The 22,846-nt window shown below is 32.1% G+C and overlaps 5 protein-coding genes and 1 non-coding gene across 8 annotated transcripts; 2 read left to right on the top strand and 4 right to left on the bottom strand.

Moving 5' to 3' along the window:
* The first annotated feature begins 1,415 nt into the window (after positions 1-1,415).
* On the top strand, positions 1,416-5,205 carry LOC106389014 (myb-like protein X). Of its 3 annotated transcripts, XM_022716278.2 has the most exons (5): positions 1,416-1,570; positions 2,037-2,134; positions 2,225-2,549; positions 3,222-4,002; positions 4,308-5,205. In XM_022716278.2, exons 3-5 carry the CDS (start codon positions 2,469-2,471, stop codon positions 4,790-4,792), a joined length of 1,347 nt encoding a protein of 448 aa, XP_022571999.2. In that variant the 5' UTR covers positions 1,416-1,570; positions 2,037-2,134; positions 2,225-2,468; the 3' UTR covers positions 4,793-5,205. The 3 variants fall into 3 exon arrangements, with proteins under 3 accessions (XP_022571999.2, XP_048632277.1, XP_013684654.3); XM_048776320.1 differs by having other exon boundaries at positions 1,419-2,134; XM_013829200.3 differs by lacking the exon at positions 1,416-1,570 and having other exon boundaries at positions 1,586-2,134; positions 3,225-4,002.
* A 777-nt stretch (positions 5,206-5,982) lies between these two features.
* Positions 5,983-8,181, top strand: LOC106386000 (ninja-family protein AFP3-like). Its single transcript, XM_013825900.3, has 2 exons — positions 5,983-7,124; positions 7,650-8,181. Exons 1-2 carry the CDS (start codon positions 6,695-6,697, stop codon positions 8,084-8,086), a joined length of 867 nt encoding a protein of 288 aa, XP_013681354.2. The 5' UTR covers positions 5,983-6,694; the 3' UTR covers positions 8,087-8,181.
* A 10-nt stretch (positions 8,182-8,191) lies between these two features.
* Positions 8,192-8,985, bottom strand: LOC125606987 (wound-induced basic protein-like). Its single transcript, XM_048776319.1, has 2 exons — positions 8,849-8,985; positions 8,192-8,748 (listed from the first exon to the last, which is right to left on the bottom strand). Exons 1-2 carry the CDS (start codon positions 8,914-8,916, stop codon positions 8,679-8,681), a joined length of 138 nt encoding a protein of 45 aa, XP_048632276.1. The 5' UTR covers positions 8,917-8,985; the 3' UTR covers positions 8,192-8,678.
* Positions 8,986-9,199: 214 nt separating this feature from the next.
* LOC106385686 (RPM1-interacting protein 4-like) lies at positions 9,200-10,788 on the bottom strand. Its single transcript, XM_013825589.3, has 4 exons — positions 10,643-10,788; positions 9,863-10,258; positions 9,548-9,736; positions 9,200-9,462 (listed from the first exon to the last, which is right to left on the bottom strand). Exons 1-4 carry the CDS (start codon positions 10,646-10,648, stop codon positions 9,421-9,423), a joined length of 633 nt encoding a protein of 210 aa, XP_013681043.2. The 5' UTR covers positions 10,649-10,788; the 3' UTR covers positions 9,200-9,420.
* A 3,160-nt stretch (positions 10,789-13,948) lies between these two features.
* TRNAK-UUU lies at positions 13,949-14,020 on the bottom strand. Its single transcript has one exon. It is a non-coding gene; the product is annotated as a tRNA-Lys (tRNA).
* A 251-nt stretch (positions 14,021-14,271) lies between these two features.
* On the bottom strand, positions 14,272-15,941 carry LOC106389015 (ankyrin repeat and SAM domain-containing protein 6-like). The gene is made up of 6 exons (XM_013829202.3): positions 15,639-15,941; positions 15,262-15,323; positions 14,935-15,167; positions 14,750-14,824; positions 14,604-14,666; positions 14,272-14,525 (listed from the first exon to the last, which is right to left on the bottom strand). The coding sequence occupies exons 1-6, from the start codon at positions 15,749-15,751 to the stop codon at positions 14,481-14,483; spliced, it is 591 nt and encodes a 196-aa protein (XP_013684656.2). The 5' UTR covers positions 15,752-15,941; the 3' UTR covers positions 14,272-14,480.
* Between the last annotated feature and the right edge of the window lie 6,905 nt (positions 15,942-22,846).

Below are 22,846 nucleotides of genomic sequence, written 5' to 3'. Positions count from 1 at the left end.
GAAAACTTGAAGGTAAAATACAGCCTCTGCAGTGTTTGCTATGATATCTCGAGTGAATATGGTACATGTTTAAACCTCTTCAAATCTGTGTTTTTTTTTTCTCGTCTCTGGCTTATAAAATAGATCTCAGATGATGTGATAATTCACAGGTTATAATTGGAGCTCACGCAGTGATGGCTAATGGTGGGGTTATAGGACCTGTTGGAGTCAACATGGCTGCCCTGGCAGCAAAAAAAGCATGCAGTCCCATTTGTGGTTCTAGCTGGTAGTCATAAGGTTTGGTTCCAAGTTGTTTATTTTGTTCAAAGCAGAGATTCCTCCCGTGAACCTGAAAACTTGACTTATTGCTTTTATATATGTCAAACAGCTATGTCCACTCTATCCTCACAATCCGGAGGTATTACTAAACGAGCTGAGATCTCCATCTGAACTTTTAGATTTTGATGAATTCTCTGATTGCCTTGATTTTGGATTGGGTTCCGGGTCTCCTCTTTTTCAAGTTGTCAACCCAACATTCGACTCTGTCGGTCCCACCAAACCTTTTTAGTTTCTTCTTCTTTATTTTTTGTGTGCACCAATACCTTGTTGTAGTTTTTTTATATATATATTTTTTGAAAGAATGTTAAATTAATTCAAATAAAAAAAACTTATTAACCTCTTTATAACGGATATGTAAGTCTCATTTTTTATATCCTTTCTTTCTTGTAGTTAGTATATTCTTCATGGCGTTATTTTGTTTTGGTTAAGAAGCTGATGATAGTAGTTTCAGTTTTGGTTAGAGGGGAGGACACAACCCACATTACATGTACCGTCTTATCGCTCACTAATAGTCTGCTGGTGTAGCAATATATAAAGGACTAGTTTTTGGGTCTCTTGGCCACACAACACTCACTTGGTCGGCCATTCATATATATGTACATTGCACAAAACAGTTGCTCAAGGGCAGGGTTGCGAATGTCATGAGAAAGAGAAACATCTTTTGCGTTTGTGAAAACTGGTCAGGGGCAAGTTTGTTTTTTTGCCGTGTTTAGGGAGTTGATTATTACTTGATGAACTTTTCTTGTCAATTACAAGAGTTTACTACCGAGGGTTGAAATCTTATAATTCAAAGTTGGGTGTTATTAAAGTTTGTAAAGTACTCTTTTAAGTCATGTCGGGAAACCGTACAAGTCTTGGTGAAGGGGATAAAGTCATAAAGAGAATGTTAGCTGAGCTGAAATGGAGTTGTACAGAAACTAAAGTGTTGCCTTACGTTGACTTGTCCCATGGATAAAAGGTGAAAAACAGTTTTGAAGACTTGTCAAAGTTGCGCTAATAGATAATGGGCTTGGCCCAAGTATTACTTCAAAACCCGAAAAGCCCTTTCTTGTTCTATTTCTCGTTATAAATACCATTTGTCGATGTTCAGACCAAAGTTTCTTTCTTGGTCGGGGTTTTTAGAGAGAGAAAGAGAGAGAGGAGTCTTCTCTGTCTTCAAGAAGAAACCCATATACAAAAATAATACCCCGTAATTCAAAAAAAAAAAAAAGAGAGAGAGAGAGAGCATTACAGATATATACAGAAAGAAAAGGTATATAAATATGCCACCACATGGAGATTTAGAGAGAGAGAGGGAGGGAGGAGAGATATTTCTCACTTTCATCATTGTTCATCTTCTCTCTCCCTCCCCTCTGAGATCTTCCAATCCCTCTCTATCTTCTATATGATTTTCAAATAAAACCAAAAAAAAAATGTTTTCAAAGAACCACCCTTTGATTTTCTAATTTCTCTATTGAGCTGAAAAACCTTTTTAATTTTAAAGTGAAAAGTTTTCGTGTTTTTTTTTTTGAAATTCTGATCAGCTGAATAATCTGAGCTAATTGACGTTGTTTGCTAATCTGGGTTTTCTCAAAATCTCGTCTTTCTTACTTGAACCTAACCCAATTGCAATTGCCAATCGTCGTTGGCTGCTGAATTTTTTTGGTCCGATTGGTTTTTGATGTTTTTTTAGGGTTTGATTGGATCGCACCCTAATTTGCGGTTTTTGATACTATTAGGGATTGTCCCTCGGAGATTAAACACTTGTGGCAATAAGAGTCTTTGTGATCGAGAATAAGTGTGTGTATCAATCGGAAAGAGGAAGCTACCTTTTAAGGTGCTTTTGAGCTGTTCGTAACTTGTAAAACTAAACTTATTTGAGCTTTATCTTGGATATGATATCCATTTCTGCTGCTGGCTTTGGCAGGTTAGCTACAAATCTCGCTGAGTTAGTTGCTAATTTTATAGTGCATTTAAGGATCTGTCAAAAGATAAAGGAGGATTTGAAGTGGCCTTTTGGTTTGCTGGTGAACCAAGTTTTGGAGCTTCTTAAGTGATTTTTTTTTATTGGATATGATGAGCTAAAAGGGGGAAGTCGAGAGAGTAACAAGAGTGGTTGAGAGTATACCACTTTTACGGGGGCTTGAGGGAGGGAGGGGGCTAAAAGTGCCATGTCTCGTTGCTTCCCGTTTCCACCTCCAGGATATGAGAAGAAGATTAGTAGCACCGATGAAGCACACTCTTTGATTAAGGTTACCATATGTTCACTCTTTCTGGTGTTTGTTAAGCACGTATCCCACATGATTATGTTGGACAGTGATTAGAGCACTTATGTAACCAAATGCTTTGCCTTCTAGGCTCTTAGAAACCGATGAAGAAAACTTGGAACATCACGAGACTAGACTCTTATGAATACTAGTTTTTAGCTAATGGAGGAGAATGCTGAATGGAGGAGTTTGTGGGATCTTTTGTTTTGTTTATTTTAGAACATTTGCCTGTACATTGTTTGAGAGTTTCTAGTACATATTAGGCTTTGCAGAATCATTGACTAGTTTAAAATGCTGAGGTGCTAAAATATTTGAAGTGAATATTTGTTCATGTATTTGATTGTTTTGGATGTTAGATAATTGGTCAAATTTTACTGTCAATCTCTTAGACTTGATAATGTCACTACTAGGAATGATGGAGCATTTTTTTTTGAGAAAGAATATGAGAATAATTTCTTAGGAATAGTTGATAGTGTAGCATCTTGAGAAACTGCTGAAAATGTAATAAAGATATAGGAAGAAGCTTAACCATTACTATAAGACTAGTAATGAATCAGCCTAGGTAGGTACTGGAACTAACTAATACTATGTATGCTTTATCTTTTAAACGATGACTTATATCTGTGAGTTCTTTTTCTCCTGGGATTGAAACTGCAGCAGGAAAAACAAAAGAAGGAAAAAAAGCACAAAAGGGATAAGGAAAAGAAACAAGGGAAAGAGAAAAAAGATAAAGAAACAAGCAAAGACAAACATAAGGAACGGAAGGATAAAAAGGAGAAACATAAAGATAAGAAAGACAAAGATCGTCATAAAGAAAAGAGCTCAACTTCGGAGGACAAAAAAGCTGTTTTTGGTGTTCTACCAAACACAAAGGACAGAGAACAGCTTGTAACAAATACCGTGCTGAATAATGGCAATGGAGAGTCTAAGTATATACAAGATCTGGCAAGAAGGATCAGAGATGACGAAGCTACAGACAGTCAAAGTGTGGGAAAGATTAGTCTTCCCAATGGAGTCACAGAGAACAACCTTAGGAAAGTTGATGAAAAGAGAAGCTACGCCATGGAAAAAATATCTGAAACTGATCAGAAAGGAGCTGAGATTATGGTTAAACCATCGGAGAAAAAGGATCATGCTAAGAAAACAGAACTACAAGAGAAGAATCACCGCAGAGAAAGTGTCAGTAAGAGTGATTTGCCTCTGGATAGCGAAGGGATAAAGAAAAATGAACCAAAGCACACAACACATAGAAGTAGTCAAGAGGAGAAAAAACAAATTGGTCATGACAAACCAAAGTATGTAGAGGGAGGGCCGAGGCTAAAAGAGAGAGACTTAGACTTTAGAGTGCAAGACCTTTCTAAGGCAAGCGTTAAAAATCTCACCGCAGGTGGAGTACTTGGCAAACGGAAAGATCATGAGACAAATGGTTTCTTGTATGGTGAGTCCTTCCTTGATCCAACTTCTATTTTTATTCAGTCATGTTATGTTTTTTTCCGTCTTGGTAACTTGTTTGATTAATATATATGTTAGTATATATTCATTTCACACTTTGTATAGTTATTATTGGAAGACTGATTTTTATTTTTCTTCTGGTTTTTGTTTTCTTATAATGTGATTGATCCAACTGTTTTATTTAATTGAAGGGATAATATATTTATATTGATGTGTATTAACCTTCTATATTTATTTGTTATGCTACTATTGTTTGTCTCTTAGCATGACTTTTTTAAAATTGTTATGCAGAGAATGGATCTAGGCCAAACAAGATACAGAGGCCAGTTGCTTCTCCAATAACATCAGTGGAAAACGGTAGGAAGTTGGGAGGATGCCAAACTCTTCCTAAACCTGTTACTGAGTTGCAAGGACCAGTGTGTAGTAATCCACTGGTCAAGGAGGAGCATAGAGTTAACGGTTTCATTGATTCTCAAGAACCCAAAGATCGTCCAAAGAAAGTGAAAGAAAACGGTGAAGCGTCAGCGAAGAAGCGGTCTCATCCGGACTTGAAGTATTTGGATCAGATACTGAATGTACCGCAGAGGGAGGAACTGCGTGAGGTTGATGAGAATGAGGAACAAGAGTGGCTGTTTGGTCTGTCCGGCGTGAAATTATTAAAGAAGCCAAAGACGGATGCTACTACTTCATTGGATGAGGGCCTGCGAGTCTGGAACCAGGCTCTTAGATTAGAATCTGCTGATATTGTAGCTCTTCCATATGTGGTTCGCTTCTAGTTTGATGACGCTCTGATGTTCATTCACTTCAGCCGAGGAGAAAGATCCTCCATCATATTCCAATACTCGGAATGGGAGTTGTTGAGGTATGTCTGGTTTGGCTTCATGAGAAGAGAAACTTCCTTGCAAGAACACGTCAAGTCTATGTAGGTTTTAGAGTAAAGTCTTTTCTTTCAAGAGTGATTGTTGGAAAGGAGATTTCAGACTTTTGATTCAGTTTTGGTTCTGTTGTTTCATCATATCAGTTGATGGGATTAGCATTAAGTTGTATATTAGAGAGGATATAGAAATTGGGGGGAGAGATGTTATAATTTTACCCACTAATACATTACATTTTTACACTTTGTCTCCCCTCTTCTGGGAGAATCAAAGTCATTCTTGGAATGCAAACAAAATTTCATCTTCGTTGTTTACTGATTGGTTCCTTTTATTTTTTTTTCGAGTAAGACACTTGAGCATAGGCATGTGCTTCCCACACCCATACTTTGTAATAAAAGCAGATCATCAAACGGCACTAGATCTTGTCTCCATGGCTAATATAAGAAAGGGTTTATGTGGGCCTGAACATAAAATATCTGCCATTAAATTGAGCCGCCTCAGTACACCCTTATCTCCATAACCCAACACTTCAAAATCCAGCATAGTTTGGATAAATTAATCAAATTTTCTGGTTCGATCTTTTAGTAAATTATTAAAAATTATAATTTTCAATAAATCTATAAACTAACCAACGTTTTTTCCTTAATTTTTCTATTGATATTAGCTGGATAAGAAATGAGCATGAGCTTCTTAGACTTTATTGTTTTACTAAGCTCAACAGCTAATAGCCTAATACCATTAAGCCTAAACAAGCATTGAAGGAGCTTAGCCCAAGTACATACTCCATCTGTTTCATAATAAGTCATTCTAGTGTTTTTTCTTGTTTTACAAAAAGTGTCACTTTACAATTCCAATGTAAATTATATTTATTTTTATCTGAAAATTAATTACAAACTGTATTTGTTTTATACATAATTTTATTTATTTTAAATATTATTAGTCAGAAAAATATAATTAATAATAATTTACATATATTTCTGCTATTTTTTTAGTATGTATAAAAAATATCAAAGTGACATTTATTTAGAAACGGAGAAAGTAACATTTTTTTTGACAAACCATAATATAGTGTTACAAAAGAAAATATATATTTTTGCACAAGTTGTTACTACTTTTCATTGATCAATCAAAGAATCTTCCTTTTGCACTTTCCAGGTGCAACTCATGCAGGAGAAAGGCGTGTGTGTGCGTGTACTTTCTTCCATATAAAGAAACTTCTTTAAAACTGTACCACGACTTGAAGAAAGACATGTGTCACACAGGTATGTAAAGAGAACATGCCTTCAATGAGAATAGCCGCAAAGCAACGGCGCCTCCGCTGATCTGGACGGTCTAACCTATTACACTGTCCTTATCTTTCAGTTTAAGATTGTGGGACCGTCTTTAACAGATGCTCTACACGTGTCAGCCTGGGAGTCGAGTTAGTGTTCGAGATTCGCGGAGACGCAAGAAACTGAAAAACGAACGTGTCCTCGTCAACGCCAGCAGATATCTAGTAAACACGTGTCTGATGCATGTTTCACGTGTTACACGTGTTGGACTCGGTGCTTCCTGCTGGTTTTTAACCAATAGATAAATAGAAACAAAATGAAGTGTTCATCGATAATACGAGATTATAGCGGTAATAACGTTTACAGGCTACCTTAATTAGTCATACGTGTAATTGAAAACCGCCCATGTCCACTATCCTCGTTAAACACGTGTCAAGCTATACGTTACATGGTTTCTTAAATCTTAAAAACAAATATCCCAGGGCATAAATATCGATAAAGAAACCATATATTTTCTTTCCTTTGACGTTACATGGTTGTTGAATCTTCATCAATGGCAACAAAGATTGGTAAAGACGAGGATGTTGAAGTCGAGCTTGAGCTATGTCTTTCTCTAGGAGGTCCTTTCAAGAAATCAGACAAAGCCATCATCATGAGATGCGCCAATGATATTGGGGTTGATCTTAATGACGGGACTACAACGTATGAGGTAAAAGAGACATGGAAGAAGCGAGAAGCGAAGCAGCAACAGAGAAGCAGAGGAGAAGGAGGAGAGTGCAAGAGGATCAAAACAGAATGTAAAAAAGCTACTAACGGCGTGGATTTGGGTTTGAGCTTCGGTGATATGGGTAACGGGTACGGGTCGGGTCGATATAAGGAGAATAGCAAAGACGTTACAATTGGGTCACCCATTAGCAGCACGTCCGACGTTTCCGATCCCAGCAGCTCTCCATGCCAAGAAGGTATGTAATGATCATCATAATATTTTTTTATCTTTGATCGATAAAGAGTATTATTATAATTTTTATTCTTTATCAAATGTCTTGGTGTAAAAATACAAACGTCTTCTGGTAACAGATAATGAGATAAATACTCGAGCAAATGGCAATTACATAAGAAAAGTTCTAGAGGTGTTGTTCAAAAAAAAAAGTTCTAGAGGAATTAATATTTTCTTAATTTCGTCTTTTTTTTTGCAATTTAAGTTTTTTTTTTAATTTCCAAAAATTGCAATAGAAACAAGAAAGATTATGAAAACTAATATACTCGACTCTTTGTAAAAATAATATAACCGATGAAGTTGAATTTGATTAACTGATGTTTACAAACTTTTTTCCTTTATTTAGCAAAGAAAAAAGAAAACTTTTTTTCTGTTTTCACAAAATCTGTTTTTTATAGTATAGGTTAGATATATTGAACAATCACGAAATTCATGGTAGTTGCATGAATATAATTCGTAGTTACGTAAACGTTGTGTCCTTCATGTTCAGGTGGAACTAGCGAACTTGGGGAAAATCCAGATCAAACAAAACCGGTTAGATTTCCGGTTAACAACACTCTAACCGGTACAGAGGGAACCGTGCGGATCACGGACGGTCCAAACGATGCGGTGGTAGAGGAGACGCAAGAATGTTCCAACTCTATAGCAAAAGAAACTGGAAAGCCTCCAAAACCACGTCCCTGTAGCAACGGAGTTAACGGCAGTTTGCTTCCGTTTGCTAAGATGCCGTGCGTGACTAGCACCGGTAACGGACCCGATGGCAAAACTGTAAATGGGTTTCTGTATCGGTACTCAAAATCAGAGATCAGTATAATCTGCGTCTGCCACGGAACGTCATTCTCGCCAGCTGAGTTCATCATCCACGCCGGTGGGACCCATGTCTCGAATCCGTTAAGACATATAACTGTTGTTCCGTCAACGTTTTAAAACTTTTATTTTTCTTTGTTGTTACCTTTACGGTTTGTGTATATATTTAGCTTATGGCCCTTTTGAGTTCAAAGGGATTCTTTATTGGTGATCTAGTTTCTGGCAACCATTTTTTCAACACCAAACTATAATTTCTTTGAAAGTACAATAACCTGAAGTCCCGGAACTTGTCTACGTAATATATCAATTTATATCATCGTATCATGTTAAGATAATTGAATTGGCCCTGCCGCCCTGGTACACCAACCAATAGAACCTCATCACCATATTAAATCGTATGGTTGTTTATACCATTGTTATACGTAAACACTAGACCAATAGCAAAAGCCGGTTAAGCATAACCAACTTTCTAACCAACTATGTACAATCTAATAAACACTTAGAATCGATGAACTGGGGTACATTTGTGAAGTGTTACTGTGTTTGGTGTATTGGATTTCTACAATTTGACATTTGGAAAACATGATATGATCAATATATAATAATGAGCAACTGCAAAGGAAAGAATAGTAAAATTGAACCATTTAAAATTAGAAACCTCCTTAGAACTGAAATTTACATGAACAAGAGGATAACACAGGATTGGATAGATCTATTCATTCATGACGGGTTTGTTGTCGCTGGCCTTAGGCTTCTGTTCTCTTGGCCTATCCTCGCCTCTCCTAATTATCGTACACAGACGATTAGTGAAACAGAATACCAAAAACAATAATCATCTCATTCTAGATCATACAAAAGAAAGAGATAACAAAGTGTTTGTACCTTTTGTCGGAAGTTCCCTTCGAGCTCAGGAAGGATTTGAAGAGAAACGAGTTAACATCGTAAATCATCTTGGATCAATTCTATAGTAACTTTGAACTCAGAGGGCTGCAAATGAAATAACGATAACCCTAGAGGCTAGAGGGCTACCAAGTTCATCACATTTATATTGTCTTGACACCTACTTTGAAACAGTTCTGATCATTTTCTTTTGGGCTTTTTCTCTTTCAATGGGCCCAACGCAGCCCATATAGAGCCGAAGACCTTCAATAGAAGGGAGATATTCTTGTACAACAGTACAACACTAATGTGATTTCAACTCTTGTGCAGACATATTGAAGAGAACGCAACGAATAGAAAACATACAGTCTGCACATTTACTTTCATACGCAAGTTTTTTCTTGAGAAATGGATAAACAATGATAAACTACACAACCAAAACACACTACTATATTTAGTAGTGATTTCTCCAACGTTGTTCACAACAAAAACCACTCCTTTTGTTACAAAAAAAAAAGAAAGAAAAAATAACCAAAAGACATAAAGAGATATGTCAAAGAATATGTACATTGTCTTCAGTATTTACTTCCCTTTCGCCCCCATGGGAAGCAGCAGACCTGTGCGCATACCTTTCACATTACTACACATGATATGTAATGTTATGGATATCATATATATTAGCTAGATGGTTATGTGTACTACCTTGGAGGAGTTTGTGGAGGGAGATTCATGTTGACTGTTGATGGGGCGAGATGGAGTGTTGCCGGCTGTTCCACCGTAGGGTCTGGCACCTTCACGCCTCTCTTCTTTGACTTGGTCGAAAATGTGTGTGTAACTCATGTTCTCCCCTGAACCTACTGACCCTGGAAATGGTGGAATCGTCGTCCCTCCCTAACATACAATTGTAATAAGCCAACTACTTCATAATATCCCTTAATTAATTAAACTAATACAATATGACTCCTCAAACGCCAATGACTGAATAAATAAATAAAAACATGTAAATGTATGTCATACCCTTCCGTTGCTGCCGCCTCTAAGATTGGGTCTAGGCTGTGTCTGTGCGGGACGAGGAGGAGCGTGTTGCTGCCGGTTTCCTGATCCACCTCCACCTACATAACCTCCGTATAATCCGCCTCCATCTCTGCCTCCGCCGTAGAGCTGGTCAGCAGGAGGAGCTCTGACTTTGTTTCTCTCGGTTGGTGGAGGCGCTCTTGGCGTGCCCTCCCTAGCTGGTTTTGGTGGTTCGGGTCGTGGAATTCTAGGAGCAGGCTGAGGAGGAGTTTTGATATCTGAGTTCTCTAAAGATTCGTATAAGTCTGCTCGTTTGTTCGTCCTCGCGTTATCGAACACGACCGTGAATGGCTGGTCTTGGTTGCTCCAGTCCCCAAACTTTGGAACATGCGGACGGTTCTGTAATCAGTCATTCAAGGATGAAGTTATTTATGAGAATTTGGTCGAAAGGGTTTCGAGTTTTAGCCTGACTTAAAAAGATCTAACTTGATGTGCAAGAAACCAATATGCTTCGTTAGCCCTAATCAGAACTACGAGAAATAGCTTCCCGTTACACACTAGAGAAGAGAACAGATAGAATTTTCAGAATACGAAAGTCAACTGATTGAAACAAACTAAGATCTCTGTTTTAACGTTCAGACAATGAATTTAAAGAGTCATTGGAAAACAACAGTTTACGAGTTGAAGATTCCGACAAACTTTAAGGTTTTGTTAAACATGGGAATACAGGGAAAGAATAAAAACATATAAAGAGTGTTGATACAAGAGTTTTTTCAAACTTACTGTCATGTTTCTTGATCTACCGCTATAAATGAAGAAAGGCTTCAAGTTCAACAATGGCTATGTCTGAAACCAGGAAAGAAACAAAGAAACGTGTTAAGAGAGAGATTAGAGATACGTATATATGTATATATATATGAAGACGTTGACTATTCGTATAAATAATGTCTTGTTACTCTGTAAAGTTTGAATGTCGCCGTTGCGTCTCTCACGGTCAACAGCGACTTGTTCAAAACTTTACCACACGACTTGGCAGTAACCGCGTCTTCTCTAAACGCTACACACGCTTTTCACAGTTTCTTTTGCCAGAGAGTCATCCACATATGGTCTTTTTCCCATCAGGTTTTTCTTGTCTTGTAATATATCAAACTCTTTTTGTATTTTAAGAAAATGTTTCATGGCCACTCTTTTTTTGAACAACCATGGCCAGTCTATAGACTATGATTACGTACTTAATAACAGTTGTGAATATCGAAATGTATCTTATCCGTTGAAGACTTGAAGTATTTAATTTTGGAAACATTTAATCGTGTTTCAAACTAGTAATACGGTTCCATTTCGGGTTTTATAAAAAAATAGAAACCCGACCCGAACCCGACATTATCCGAACCGAACTGATCCGAAAAATGTCCGGTTCCTAAACGGTTCCTAAACATCCCAATCCGAATAACCCAAAAACCGAATAAACCGAACCGATCCGAACCAAAAACCCGAATGCTCAGCACTATTTCAAACATTCGATTAATTAACTCGGATAAAGCAAATTATACGATGGATGAGCAAAAAAATGCCAGATTATGTGGAGGGTCGTGCAAGTGCAACTCACCATTATCTTGTTTGTAAGTGGCATCTTAGTTAACTAGGTGAAGACCCGTGCCTAGCACGGGGTGAGTTAAGATGACAATTATATTTGTTGATTATAAACATTAGTGTGATGCCAATATTAATTCTGTAAAGTTTATTTGATGGAACTTACAATGGTTAAGCTACAAATAATTTGCATCGTTCATTGAAGTTTATTTGATGGACCATCGTTATGACTTAGCAACTAATAGGAAACGTCCAGAAATTGGTATTCGAGTTTTAAAACAAATTTTATAAAAATCCATGAACTCCAAACAGTGTATATCCTAAATATGTAGTACAAATATTTTCGAAATAATTACATTTACTATACATTTTATATAACATATTTCCAGCATGTTCTTTATATAAATTATAGAACATGCTATATATTTTTCTTATAGAACATGCTATATTAAATTAATGGCTGCCATAGAGTATAATGGTTTATGAAATCTTTCGTGTTGAAGGGAATGATGAATCCTTCAATCTTGTTTATAAAGAATGTAGGAAGAAAACTAATACTAATAAATACGAAAATATATTACAAATCAATATTTTGGATGAATATAAGGAACCAATAATAACTACGCATTAACCTATCTGCCTTATTTGTTCAATCACAGTACTAAAATTGATGCCACTACGATATTCTGGCCAGAAACACAAAATATCACTGACTAATATGGTGTTTTGACTTGGTCAGAAAATTTACAATAAATACCATTAAGTAACCGTATTTATTAGCAATTATTCCGTATGACAATATTTTTTTTTGGCATATTCTGTATGGCAATATAGTTGGAGCAAATCGAGCAGATTTGCCTTTTTCAAAAGTTTTTCTGCCATTTGTCTTGGAAAACTTTATGTTGATTTCATATAATCAATGACAAAAAAATATAAAAAATCTAATTCCATAATTCAAAGGTATGTTGTCTGAGGTTATAAATATAAATAGTAAGGTAAAAAAGTGTCATGAACAAAATGTTAGTTTGCTCGAGAACCTGTAAATTCAGTTTAAACTGGTAGAATTAGTGGTAACATGCTTGGACAATGGAATGTTTGTTTTTATAACCATTGATATTTTGATTCGAAACAAAGGTGTTTGTTGTGGACCGTATATTTGTTCATGACAATAGGTTTTAAAACAACACGAACCATTGTTTTAAGTCTAATAGACATAGTCAAGCTTGAGTTTATTCCAGGACAATACGTGATAATAATTTTATAGGTTCATGTACCAAAATATCAGTTTGTCTCTAATAATGCCATACTTGTCATGAACAGAATGAACAGAAGGACAAAAAGGCACTTACAAAACATACTAATACGGTCGTGTTTATTTCGTATGCGAAGATGAAGAAGTCACGATTTTTTTCAGCCAGCGATTTAAATTGTACATAAATTTGATTGATAAAACCGGTTAAAACAATTGACAATGTCGACCGGTTATTGTATTACGAACCAGGTAAAGTTGTATGACAAATATCTTTAATCTGTTATTCAATATATGTCTTAATATATGTATAATAGGTATCAATGGCAATACTGGTAAATATTTTAGTAATTTAAGGACTATTAGATTAGTTGGCTGAGAAGAGCTGTGAGCTTGCCACATAGGCTATAATGGCAAAGTTGTTATTAATTTACCAAAGGAAGGTTATTTATTAAAAATGCTTCTTGATTAATAAGTAAGGGATCAATTTGTCGCTAAATATTTGTTGTTAATTAAACTACCGCTGTCGTCATCAAGTATAAAATTAAATATTATGGTTAGCATGTAGAAGATTAAAAACAATTTGTATCTTATTAGTTAGCCTTGGCGTCTCTTGGCTAATTAGCTGTTGAACGTACCTAGTTGAACAGGCAACATGGTTACAGCTGCATTATTTGGTTATACTAATTACCACAAGACATATTATATACTCAATCGTGGGTGTATACTCAATCGTGGGTGTATAATAAGAGAAGTTGTCTCTCTAGGAGACGAAGACTTCAACGACTGTCTATTTGTCCAACTTGTATATAGCACCAAATTAAATATTTTTGACTTTATCAATCGGTCCATCACATTCAGTTCACTTGTGTTTTTGTATATTGAAACAGTGGAGAGGTACATAGTAGCAGAACTCTTGTTTAACATTTTTAAGATCAAAGTCTGGTTAATTATACTGTTACAAAGTATAAAAATATTAGTTGATTCTCATCCAAGCTTGGCTTACATATATTATGGACCTAGTGCTGAGTAGTTTTCTTGGCTAAACTTGTCCTTTTGAAAATTAGGACTCTAATATATGGACCTGAGTCCTGCTCTTATCTTGGTTCTTTACCCACTGATGGTGTCTCTAAAATGGTAAAATTATGAAAGGATACAGTTTTTAGCATCAGCAAAAAGTCATCTGAACAATGAAATTTCTACCAAAAAAAAATGTAATTTGAGCATTAGTAGGAAAAAATGTTAAGTAACGCCGTCTGTGGGGATCGAACCCACGGCCACGGGATTAAAAGTCACGCGCTCTACCACTGAGCTAAGACGGCTATTGAACATTGATACGATGATAGCTGTGTAGTTGTTCCCTCTCTGTCACCACTCAAAACGTAGATGAGCACTGCTACTAAACCCTTCCTTCAACGTCCTCCTATCGCTATGGACTGATCAAAAGAGATGCTTTTGGTTCTGGGTTTGATGATAGAGTGGACGAGTCACTGGATGATGTGTGTTCAATGGCGGTTATAGGCATAGTGGGAAAAATGTACAGCGTTGTTGGTGTGAATGAAGAGAGTGGTGATGAGGTGAAAACAGGTAGTGTTTGTCTCACTATATTTAAAAATTACATAAGTCTACCGCCAAAAATTCTAAGCTTCTGAAACGGGAAGATGCATTAAAAAAAAAGAGAATAAAGAAAGCCAAATCATAGTAGAGCCATATCATAATGTAACGACTTCCGGAGATAATTCAGCTGATCTTGAAGCCATCATACAAAAAGACACTAAACTATTAGCGTTTTGATCCCAATGCAAGAAGTATCTTCTTCCTGGGGCCCTGAAACAAAAAACACAGGTAAAAGATCATAAAGATGTTGAACAAAGTGTTATTAGTGTAGACTTATAAGTAGCTTACCATTGGTATAAGCATAGCCTTGAGGTCATCATCTGTCATATGCATGAGAGCATCCATATCAACCTGAGAAATATCAAAAAAGAAGAGAACATGAGCTTATGACAAGATGACAGCAAGCATACGTATATGCATCAAATATTACGTACTTCTTCCACTTGAAAAGCTGTTGAATATTTCTCAAGACCCAATGATTCCAGAAAGCTATCAACCGACGCACCAGCCTGAAAACCAAAAAAATGACAAGCTAAGAAACAGGAAGTGTACAGTATCCATAAGCTCCCAACGGTCAGAAGAATGGTTTTAGTTGAAGAAAAGTGAAATAATATTTTGCCTGCTGTGACTTCTTCCTGGTAGCTTGACTTGAAGTTTTTCTAGTAGTCTCTGTTGCAGTTCCAGTCACTACACTCTTCAAGCTCGGTCTAGCAGTCTCCACTTTAGATTTTGGTTGCACATTCATTGTCCCAGAGAGCTTTTCCCTTAAATCCCTCACGCCTGAACTACTTTGAGACCCATGATGCCTCTTCTGGAGCTTCATGCGGAGGTCTCCAGAACCAACTCTGCGATCTAAGCAAGTCATCAAACAAAGCAATCAACAACCAAACATAAACACCTTAGTTTCTGGTAAAGAGAATTGGCCAGAGATAAGAAAAAGACATACTTGAGAGTTGAGGCTTGTCACTACCGAAAAGATCATGCTCCCATTTGTCATCCTGTCTTTGCCTAGAAGCATAAGAAGGAAGGTGGAATAATGAATATAAACCCAATCTCCAACACATAAACAAACACAGATTCAGTTAAAGGCAAAAACTTTAAACAAAAGGGAAAACATCAAGTCTCCAAGAGCATCTCCACATCTAATTAGTCCTCCTAAACCTAATTAACTTAAGCAAGGATAAGCTTGTGCTGCAAGGAAGCTCATAATGTAGCTATCATCAATCTATAGTCTATACACAAGAGGTAACATCCTACACCAAGCACCAGCTAACAACAAATGCACAATCCTAAATCGAGATTGAATTCAGATCAAATTAGAACCTTTTCCCAGTCACTCGTCGCGAGGGAGCAGAGTTGTCGCTAGAACCGCCATTGATTCGATCCTTTAAGAGTTTCCTGGTTCCAGACTCAGACTCCAATCTATCAGCATACATCTTTTATTCGACGAAAGATTCAGACTTTTCTATCCTAAGCCCTAAATCAAGAGAACCCAGAAGGCGAAAACGTTCTAAATAGAAACCCTAGAATCTCTCGAGAAATCACAGAGGAAGGAAGAAGGAGAGCTCTTTGAAAGAGGATCTGCGTTTAGAGGAGAGAGATCCAATCAATTACCCGGTCAGCTTGGCTCGGGTCCGGTCTAGTGTGGTTAAGAATTACGATTATACCTTACCTGACACAAATAAAGAAACGGTTCAGCCGGTTTGACTGAGAAAAAATGATTGAAACCGGTTTAATCCGATGAGAGAACTCGATTCTTTTTATCCAATCAAGCACCGCGCCAGCTTGGCTCCATCAGGTCGGGTCTAGTGGGGTTAAGAATCACGGTTAAACCGGTTTGACTGATAGAAAATTAAAGCAAAAATTGGCTAATTGGGCTATACTGCGAAATGATTCGTCTCATTATAGGTTTGAGTACATCGTTTTTGTCCCTATATATCTTTGCATTTATAAATACAAACTAGGGATTAACCCGGGCTACGCCCGGGATTTTTATTTTTTTCTAATTTAAGCTGTTAAATTATTTATATTTAGACTATGATATATATTTATATAAATGTTAAATGCATGTCATAATTAAAATTTATTTTTAAATTTTAACACGTTAAATTAACTTATTTTTTACTATTTAACTATTTTTTTATAATTTTATTGGCTATCTAGTTATCATATTTAGCAAAACTATCTTTTGAGTGTTGGAATAAATGTTTTAGAGATTTTATTAAACTGTAGTGTATTTTCGGATCAACCACATGCTCAACATTCGATCGATCCGTAAAAAGATGGTCGATCTCCTTGGCCAGGTAAGTACAATTTTAGTAAAAATATCTTTTATTTTCAAATATTAAGTATATAACTATTCTTTTTAATTTTTTAATTGTATTTTTTGATTAAATTATTGTATTATAATAGTTATGTAAATATTTTTTGTGATGTTTGAATTTGTGTTGTTCGTATACTTAACGTAGATGATATTGATGTTTAACAATTTATTGTGTTCTGGAAATAGAAAATAATGATATATCAAAACGTATCTAATACTTGTTAAATGATAGTATAATGTAAATTACATTCATTATTTGAAAATAACAATTTGTTGTTTTTATTTTTATTTTAAATCAGAAATTATTTTTATTTAAAACAATTATTCATATATAATATAATAGTTTAAGTTTGGAAGATTAATCTATATATATAAATTATGTATATTTTTAAAAAAATAATTTAAAATATTATATATTGAGTATCTGAATAAAAGCTGAATTTCTTATCTTGAAAATCAGATATTTATATTTTTGTCTTCATGTTATACTCACCAATCCATCATCTATCTTATTAAAACTCAAGTACAAAATTGGAGTGTTTGGAGACTTGAATAGGACTTTTAAAAATTTGGAGTGTTTGGAAACATGGATTGCAGTCTTTTAAAAAAAAATATTTTTGTTTGAAAACAAGGATAGTAGTATTAAGAAAAAAAGTAATGGGCTTATGTTTTTTTAAAAAATTGAAAGTTATCTAGGCCACTTTTAAAATATACCAAAATGGGTCAATCTAATTCCCTAAAAAAAATTTTCTAATCTAACCATAAAACAAAATTTAAACTTTATATACATATTTCAAATCAAAATAATAAATCAAATTTGATTTATATCAAAAATTGATTCAAAAATATACATATATTCAAAAATGGATTTTTACTAAACTATTTTTCAATAACCATTATAAAAAAATATTGTCAATATATATAAGAAAAATATAATACAAAGCCCAATTTGAAATACCAACTCAAATTATGGTTTTCATATTTCATATTAAGTTTTAAAAATATAATATATGTAATTATTTATATGATGGTATGTATAAAATACTATTAATTATATGATTACTTATATGATGGTACATATAAAATACGATTAATTATATGATGATAAAATACGATATATAATAATGACTAGGGATGGGCTTTTGGATACCCATACGGGTTTAGTTCTGATCGGTTTGTATTTTGGGTTTTCGGGGTCAAAGATTTCAGCCTTATTAGAATGTTTCTAAATTTTGGTTTGAGTTCGATTTGGATCTTTGCGGGTTTGGTTTGGGTTTGGATAACTAATTTAAATTATTTTTAAAGTCTTAAATCATTATATATTTTAAATTTCTCAAAATGTATAAATAAAATAATATATTACGTATAAATTTGAATAACATATGTCATAATACTTAAGCTTAACATATCAATTGGCTTGATTTAAAATTTTGGATACGAAATCAATAATTATTTTAAGTATTTTTGGTGATTTGAGTATACTTTAACTATTTCAGATATTTACTTTTGACTATCTATATATATTTTCAAGTATTTAAACCAATTTAAAAGTATCATTTTTGATGTTTTATATGCGTTAAATCTAAAAATAATTAATATATATAAGTATATAAATCTATTTTTAGATAAATTCGGATACCCAAATACTTCGGTTCGGATCAGATTCGGTTCTATAAATAACAAAATTTTGAATAATTAGAATATTTAATCAATTTATGTTTGGGTTTGGTACTATATCTTTGGATCGGTATCGGTTATGTTCCTCGGATTCATTTTTCCAAATCCTAATAATTACATGAAAAACAAATATCAACATATTTTTCAAAATATACACCCGCGCGCCTGCGCGGGTCAAAATCTAGTTGATATTTATAACTCAATATTTTTTTAAAAAAGTTAGTTTTAAGTAATAAACGAATTTAATAAATTAAATTCATCACCTATAATGTTCTGTAAACTATATTTGAAAGCTCTCTAAAATTATATTTTAAGCATAATATTATTATTATTTAATTTAAGTTATTTTAAACATAATATATGCTAAACCAACTTAAATTATATTTACAATAAGACCATCCTAAACCGGTTAGTAAACCAAAAACAATACTAAACCAACATGAACCAATACCTGATTCGGCGTGGAAAGAAGTGTTTCGGGATAAACGCTTGAATGGTTATTAACTGAAATGGTTTGATCATGAAAGAGTTAGTATGAATATTAACAATAAAATTATGGATTAGATTAATTTAAATTTGTAAGAATACCTTTGAGTCTATGAAAAGCAATTCAATTCGCATGAATAAGTTTGGCTTTTGGAAGTTGCGGGTTTCCCAACAATGAATCCACCTAACAAAAAGTTTGTTGTTATAAAAAAAACTCATTCAAGGTCATTAAAGGTTTCTGGGACGGCAAGAGTTGATGGTGAAACCATTTTTTGCTCGAGTGCTTTGAAATTTTCCTTAATAGTGTGAGGTTGATGTGGATAGAATAATGAGATTTATAGGGACTTTCTTGATGAAAAACTATACATTTTTTTTTGTTTAATGTGGTATTTCCATTTTTATATGATTTACTACCATTTTAAGATAGAAGTACATTTTAAGATATATGCTTAAATCTTAATGTACTTTTTTCATTTTTTAAAATGTTTATTTCCATTTCATATATTTTTATTTACGTAATATCAATATTTTATATTTTAAAATAGATATTTAAATATTAATGTACTTTTTCTATTTTTAAATTGTGTATTTACTTATATTATATATTTTACATTTTAAGATAGATGTTTAATGCTTGATGATCTTTTTCCATTTTTAAAAAAATTGTGTATTTACTTATTATTACATATATAATTCATATATTATATATTTACATTATTTACTTATTATATATTTTCGTGTATATGTATTTCCATTTCTTGTACTTTTCATTTACTTAATATCTATATTTTACATTTTAAGATATATGTTTAAATCTTAATGTACGTTTTCCATTTTTTTAAATTGTATATTTCCATTTGTTATACTTTCTATTTACATAATATCTATATTTTAAAATTTTAAATATATTTTTAAATCTTAATGTAATTTCCCATTTTTTAAATTTGGTATTTACTTATATTATATATTTACTTATTATTTACTTTTCTTTATATTGTGTATTTCTATTTCTTATACTTTCTATTTACTAATAATTTTATATTTTAAGATTGATTTACATTTTAAGATAGATGTTTAAATACTAATGTACTTTTTCCATTTTTTTAAATTGTGTATTTCCTTTTCTTATACTTTCTATTTACTTAATATCTATATTTTTCATTTTAAGATAGATGTTTAATATTTAATGTACTATTTCCATTTTTTAAAAATTGTGCATTTACTTATTATTGTATATATAATTCGTATATTTATATATTTATAATATTTACTTATTATTTATTTTTCTATATATTGAGTATTTCTCTTTCTTATACTTTATATTTAGTTAATGTCTACATTTTATATTTTAAGATAAATGTTTAAATTTTTACGTATTTTTCCATTTTTAATGTAAAACGGCAATGTTTAATAGAAGAACTTGGAAAAATAGTCAAATAGTTATATTTATTTTTTTTTCTTTTTTTGTATAAAATGGTAATGTTACATTATGAAGATAACCCGTTTTTTAGTGAACAATGGTAATCTTACATATGTTTAATGTAGTTTTTCCATTTTTTTATGTTGTATGTTTACATATTATTGTTATTTTTAAATGTAAAATGGTAATTTTGCATATGTTTAATGTAATATTTCCATTTTTTATGTTGTATGTTTACATATTATTTATTATTTTCGAAATTATATATAATTTTTTTTTACAAAATAGTAATGTTACATTATGGAGATAAGCCGTTTTTTTAGTGAAAAATGGTAATCTTACATATGTTTAATGTAGTTTTTCCATTTTTATGTTGTATGTTTACATATTATTTTCTTAAAATAAAAATGTAAAATTGTAGTCTTACATATGTTTAATGTAGTATTTTCATTTTTATGTTGTATGTTTTACATATATTTATTATTTTCGAAATTATATATAATGTTTTTGTTTTTTTATAAAACGGTAATGTTACATTATGGAGATAAGCTGTCTTTTTTTTTAAGTTAAAAATAGTAATCTTACATATGTTTAATGTCGTTTTTCTATTTTTGTTTTTTATAATTTTCGAAAATAATAATATTAAATGTAAAACTATATTTTATGCCACGTGTCATCTTTCGAGATTATATTATATATTTACTTATTATTTATTTTTCTATATATTGTGTATTTCTATTTCTTATACTTTCTATTTACTAATAATTTTATATTTTAATATTGATTTACATTTTAAGATAGATGTTTAAATACTAATGTACTTTTTCCATTTTTTTAAATTGTGTATTTCCCTTTTTTATACTTTCTATTTGCATAATATCTATATTTTTCATTTTAATATAGATGTTTAAATCTTAATATACTTTTTCCATTGTTTTTAAGTTGTGTATTTCTTTTTCTTATATTTTCTATTTACTTAATATCTATATTTTACATTTTAAGATAGATGATTAATATTTAATGTACTCTTTCCATTTTTTAAAAATTGTGCATTTACTTATTATTGTATATATAATTCGTATATTTATATATTTATAATATTTACTTATTATTTATTTTTTTATATATTGAGTATTTCTCTTTCTTATACTTTATATTTAGTTAATGTCTATATTTTATATTTTAAGATAGATGTTTAAATCTTTACGTATTTTTCCATTTTTAATGTAAAATGGCAATGTTTAATAGAAGAACTTGGACAAATAGTCAAATAGTTATATTTATGTATTTTGTCTTTTTTTTTAATAAAATGGTAATGTTACATTATGAAGATAAACCTTTTTTTAGTGAACAATAGTAATCTTACATATATTTAATGTAGTTTTTCCATTTTTTTTATATTGTATGTTTACATATTATTGTTATTTTTAGATGTAAAATGGTAATTTTACATATGTTTAATGTAGTATTTCCATTTTTATGTTGTAGGTTTACATATTATTTATTATTTTCGAAATTATATATAATTTGTTTTTTACAAAATAGTAATGTTACATTATGGAGATAAGCCGTCTTTTTTTAGTGAAAAATGATAATCTTACATATGTTTAATGTAGTTTTTCCATTTTTATGAGAAGTTTAAATCTTAATATACTTTTTCCATTGTTTTTAAGTTGTGTATTTCTTTTTCTTATACTTTCTATTTACTTAATATCTATATTTTACATTTAAGATAGATGTTTAATATTTAATGTACTCTTTCCATTTTTTTAAAATTGTGCATTTACTTATTATTGTATATATAATTCGTATATTTATAATATTTACTTATTATTTCTTTTTATATAGATTGAGTATTTCTCTTTCTTATACTTTATATTTAGTTAATGTCTATATTTTATATTTTAAGATAGATGTTTAAATATTTATGTATTTTTCCATTTTTAATGTAAAACGGCAATGTTTAATAGAAGAACTTAGACAAATATGTTTAATGTAGTATTTCCATTTTTATGTTGTATGTTTTACATATATTTATTATTTTCGAAATTATATATAATTTTTTTTTTTATAAAACGGTAATGTTACATTATGGAGATAAGCCGTCTTTTTTTTAAGTGAAAAATAATAATCTTACATATGTTTAATGTAGTTTTTTCATTTTTTATGTTGTGTGTTTACATATTTTTTACAATTTTCGAAAATAAGTAATATTAAAATGTAAAACTTTATTTTATGCCACATGTCATCTTTCGGGAGAAATTTTTTCCGCTGATGTGGACGCCATAAAACGGTAATGTTACATTATGGAGATAAGCCGTCTTTTTTTTAAGTGAAAAATAATAATCTTACATATGTTTAATGTAGTTTTTTCATTTTTTATGCTGTATGTTTACATATTTTTTACAATTTTCGAAAATAAGTAATATTAAAATGTAAAACTTTATTTTATGCCACATGTCATCTTTCGGGAGAAATTTTTTCCGCTGATGTGGACGCCCTATAGAGACTCAAAAGCTTCCTTTTATTAGTAGAGATTAACCCTATAATTAACAAATAACATAATTTTATAAACCTTAATTATTAATAATATTTGTGTTTTTAATTTTTCATTAGGAACCTCAA

The sequence above is a fragment of the Brassica napus genome, chromosome A3 (assembly GCF_020379485.1).
Source record: "Brassica napus cultivar Da-Ae chromosome A3, Da-Ae, whole genome shotgun sequence".
NCBI classification, from domain to species: Eukaryota; Viridiplantae; Streptophyta; class Magnoliopsida; order Brassicales; family Brassicaceae; genus Brassica; species Brassica napus.
Note: the sequence above shows the minus strand (reverse complement) of the source record. Positions and strands in the feature narration are given on the sequence as shown.

What these genes read in the sequence shown, in the direction of transcription:
- LOC106389014 (XM_022716278.2), top strand. Translation starts at nt 2,469, where the DNA reads ATGTCTCGTTGCTTCCCGTTTCCACCTCCAGGATATGAGAAGAAGATT. An exon ending in AAGCACACTCTTTGATTAAG is followed by an intron (nt 2,550 to 3,221) that starts GTTACCATATGT and finishes TTGAAACTGCAG; the next exon opens with CAGGAAAAACAAAAGAAGGA. An exon ending in GACAAATGGTTTCTTGTATG is followed by an intron (nt 4,003 to 4,307) that starts GTGAGTCCTTCC and finishes ATTGTTATGCAG; the next exon opens with AGAATGGATCTAGGCCAAAC.
- LOC106386000 (XM_013825900.3), top strand. Translation starts at nt 6,695, where the DNA reads ATGGTTGTTGAATCTTCATCAATGGCAACAAAGATTGGTAAAGACGAG. An exon ending in CAGCTCTCCATGCCAAGAAG is followed by an intron (nt 7,125 to 7,649) that starts GTATGTAATGAT and finishes CTTCATGTTCAG; the next exon opens with GTGGAACTAGCGAACTTGGG.
- LOC125606987 (XM_048776319.1), bottom strand. Translation starts at nt 8,916, where the DNA reads ATGATTTACGATGTTAACTCGTTTCTCTTCAAATCCTTCCTGAGCTCG. An exon ending in AAGGGAACTTCCGACAAAAG is followed by an intron (nt 8,749 to 8,848) that starts GTACAAACACTT and finishes TACGATAATTAG; the next exon opens with GAGAGGCGAGGATAGGCCAA.
- LOC106385686 (XM_013825589.3), bottom strand. An exon ending in GAGGCGGCAGCAACGGAAGG is followed by an intron (nt 9,737 to 9,862) that starts GTATGACATACA and finishes ATTGTATGTTAG; the next exon opens with GGAGGGACGACGATTCCACC. An exon ending in CCTCCACAAACTCCTCCAAG is followed by an intron (nt 9,463 to 9,547) that starts GTAGTACACATA and finishes GTATGCGCACAG; the next exon opens with GTCTGCTGCTTCCCATGGGG.
- LOC106389015 (XM_013829202.3), bottom strand. Translation starts at nt 15,751, where the DNA reads ATGTATGCTGATAGATTGGAGTCTGAGTCTGGAACCAGGAAACTCTTA. An exon ending in CGACGAGTGACTGGGAAAAG is followed by an intron (nt 15,324 to 15,638) that starts GTTCTAATTTGA and finishes TTATGCTTCTAG; the next exon opens with GCAAAGACAGGATGACAAAT. An exon ending in CCAGGAAGAAGTCACAGCAG is followed by an intron (nt 14,825 to 14,934) that starts GCAAAATATTAT and finishes TTTGGTTTTCAG; the next exon opens with GCTGGTGCGTCGGTTGATAG.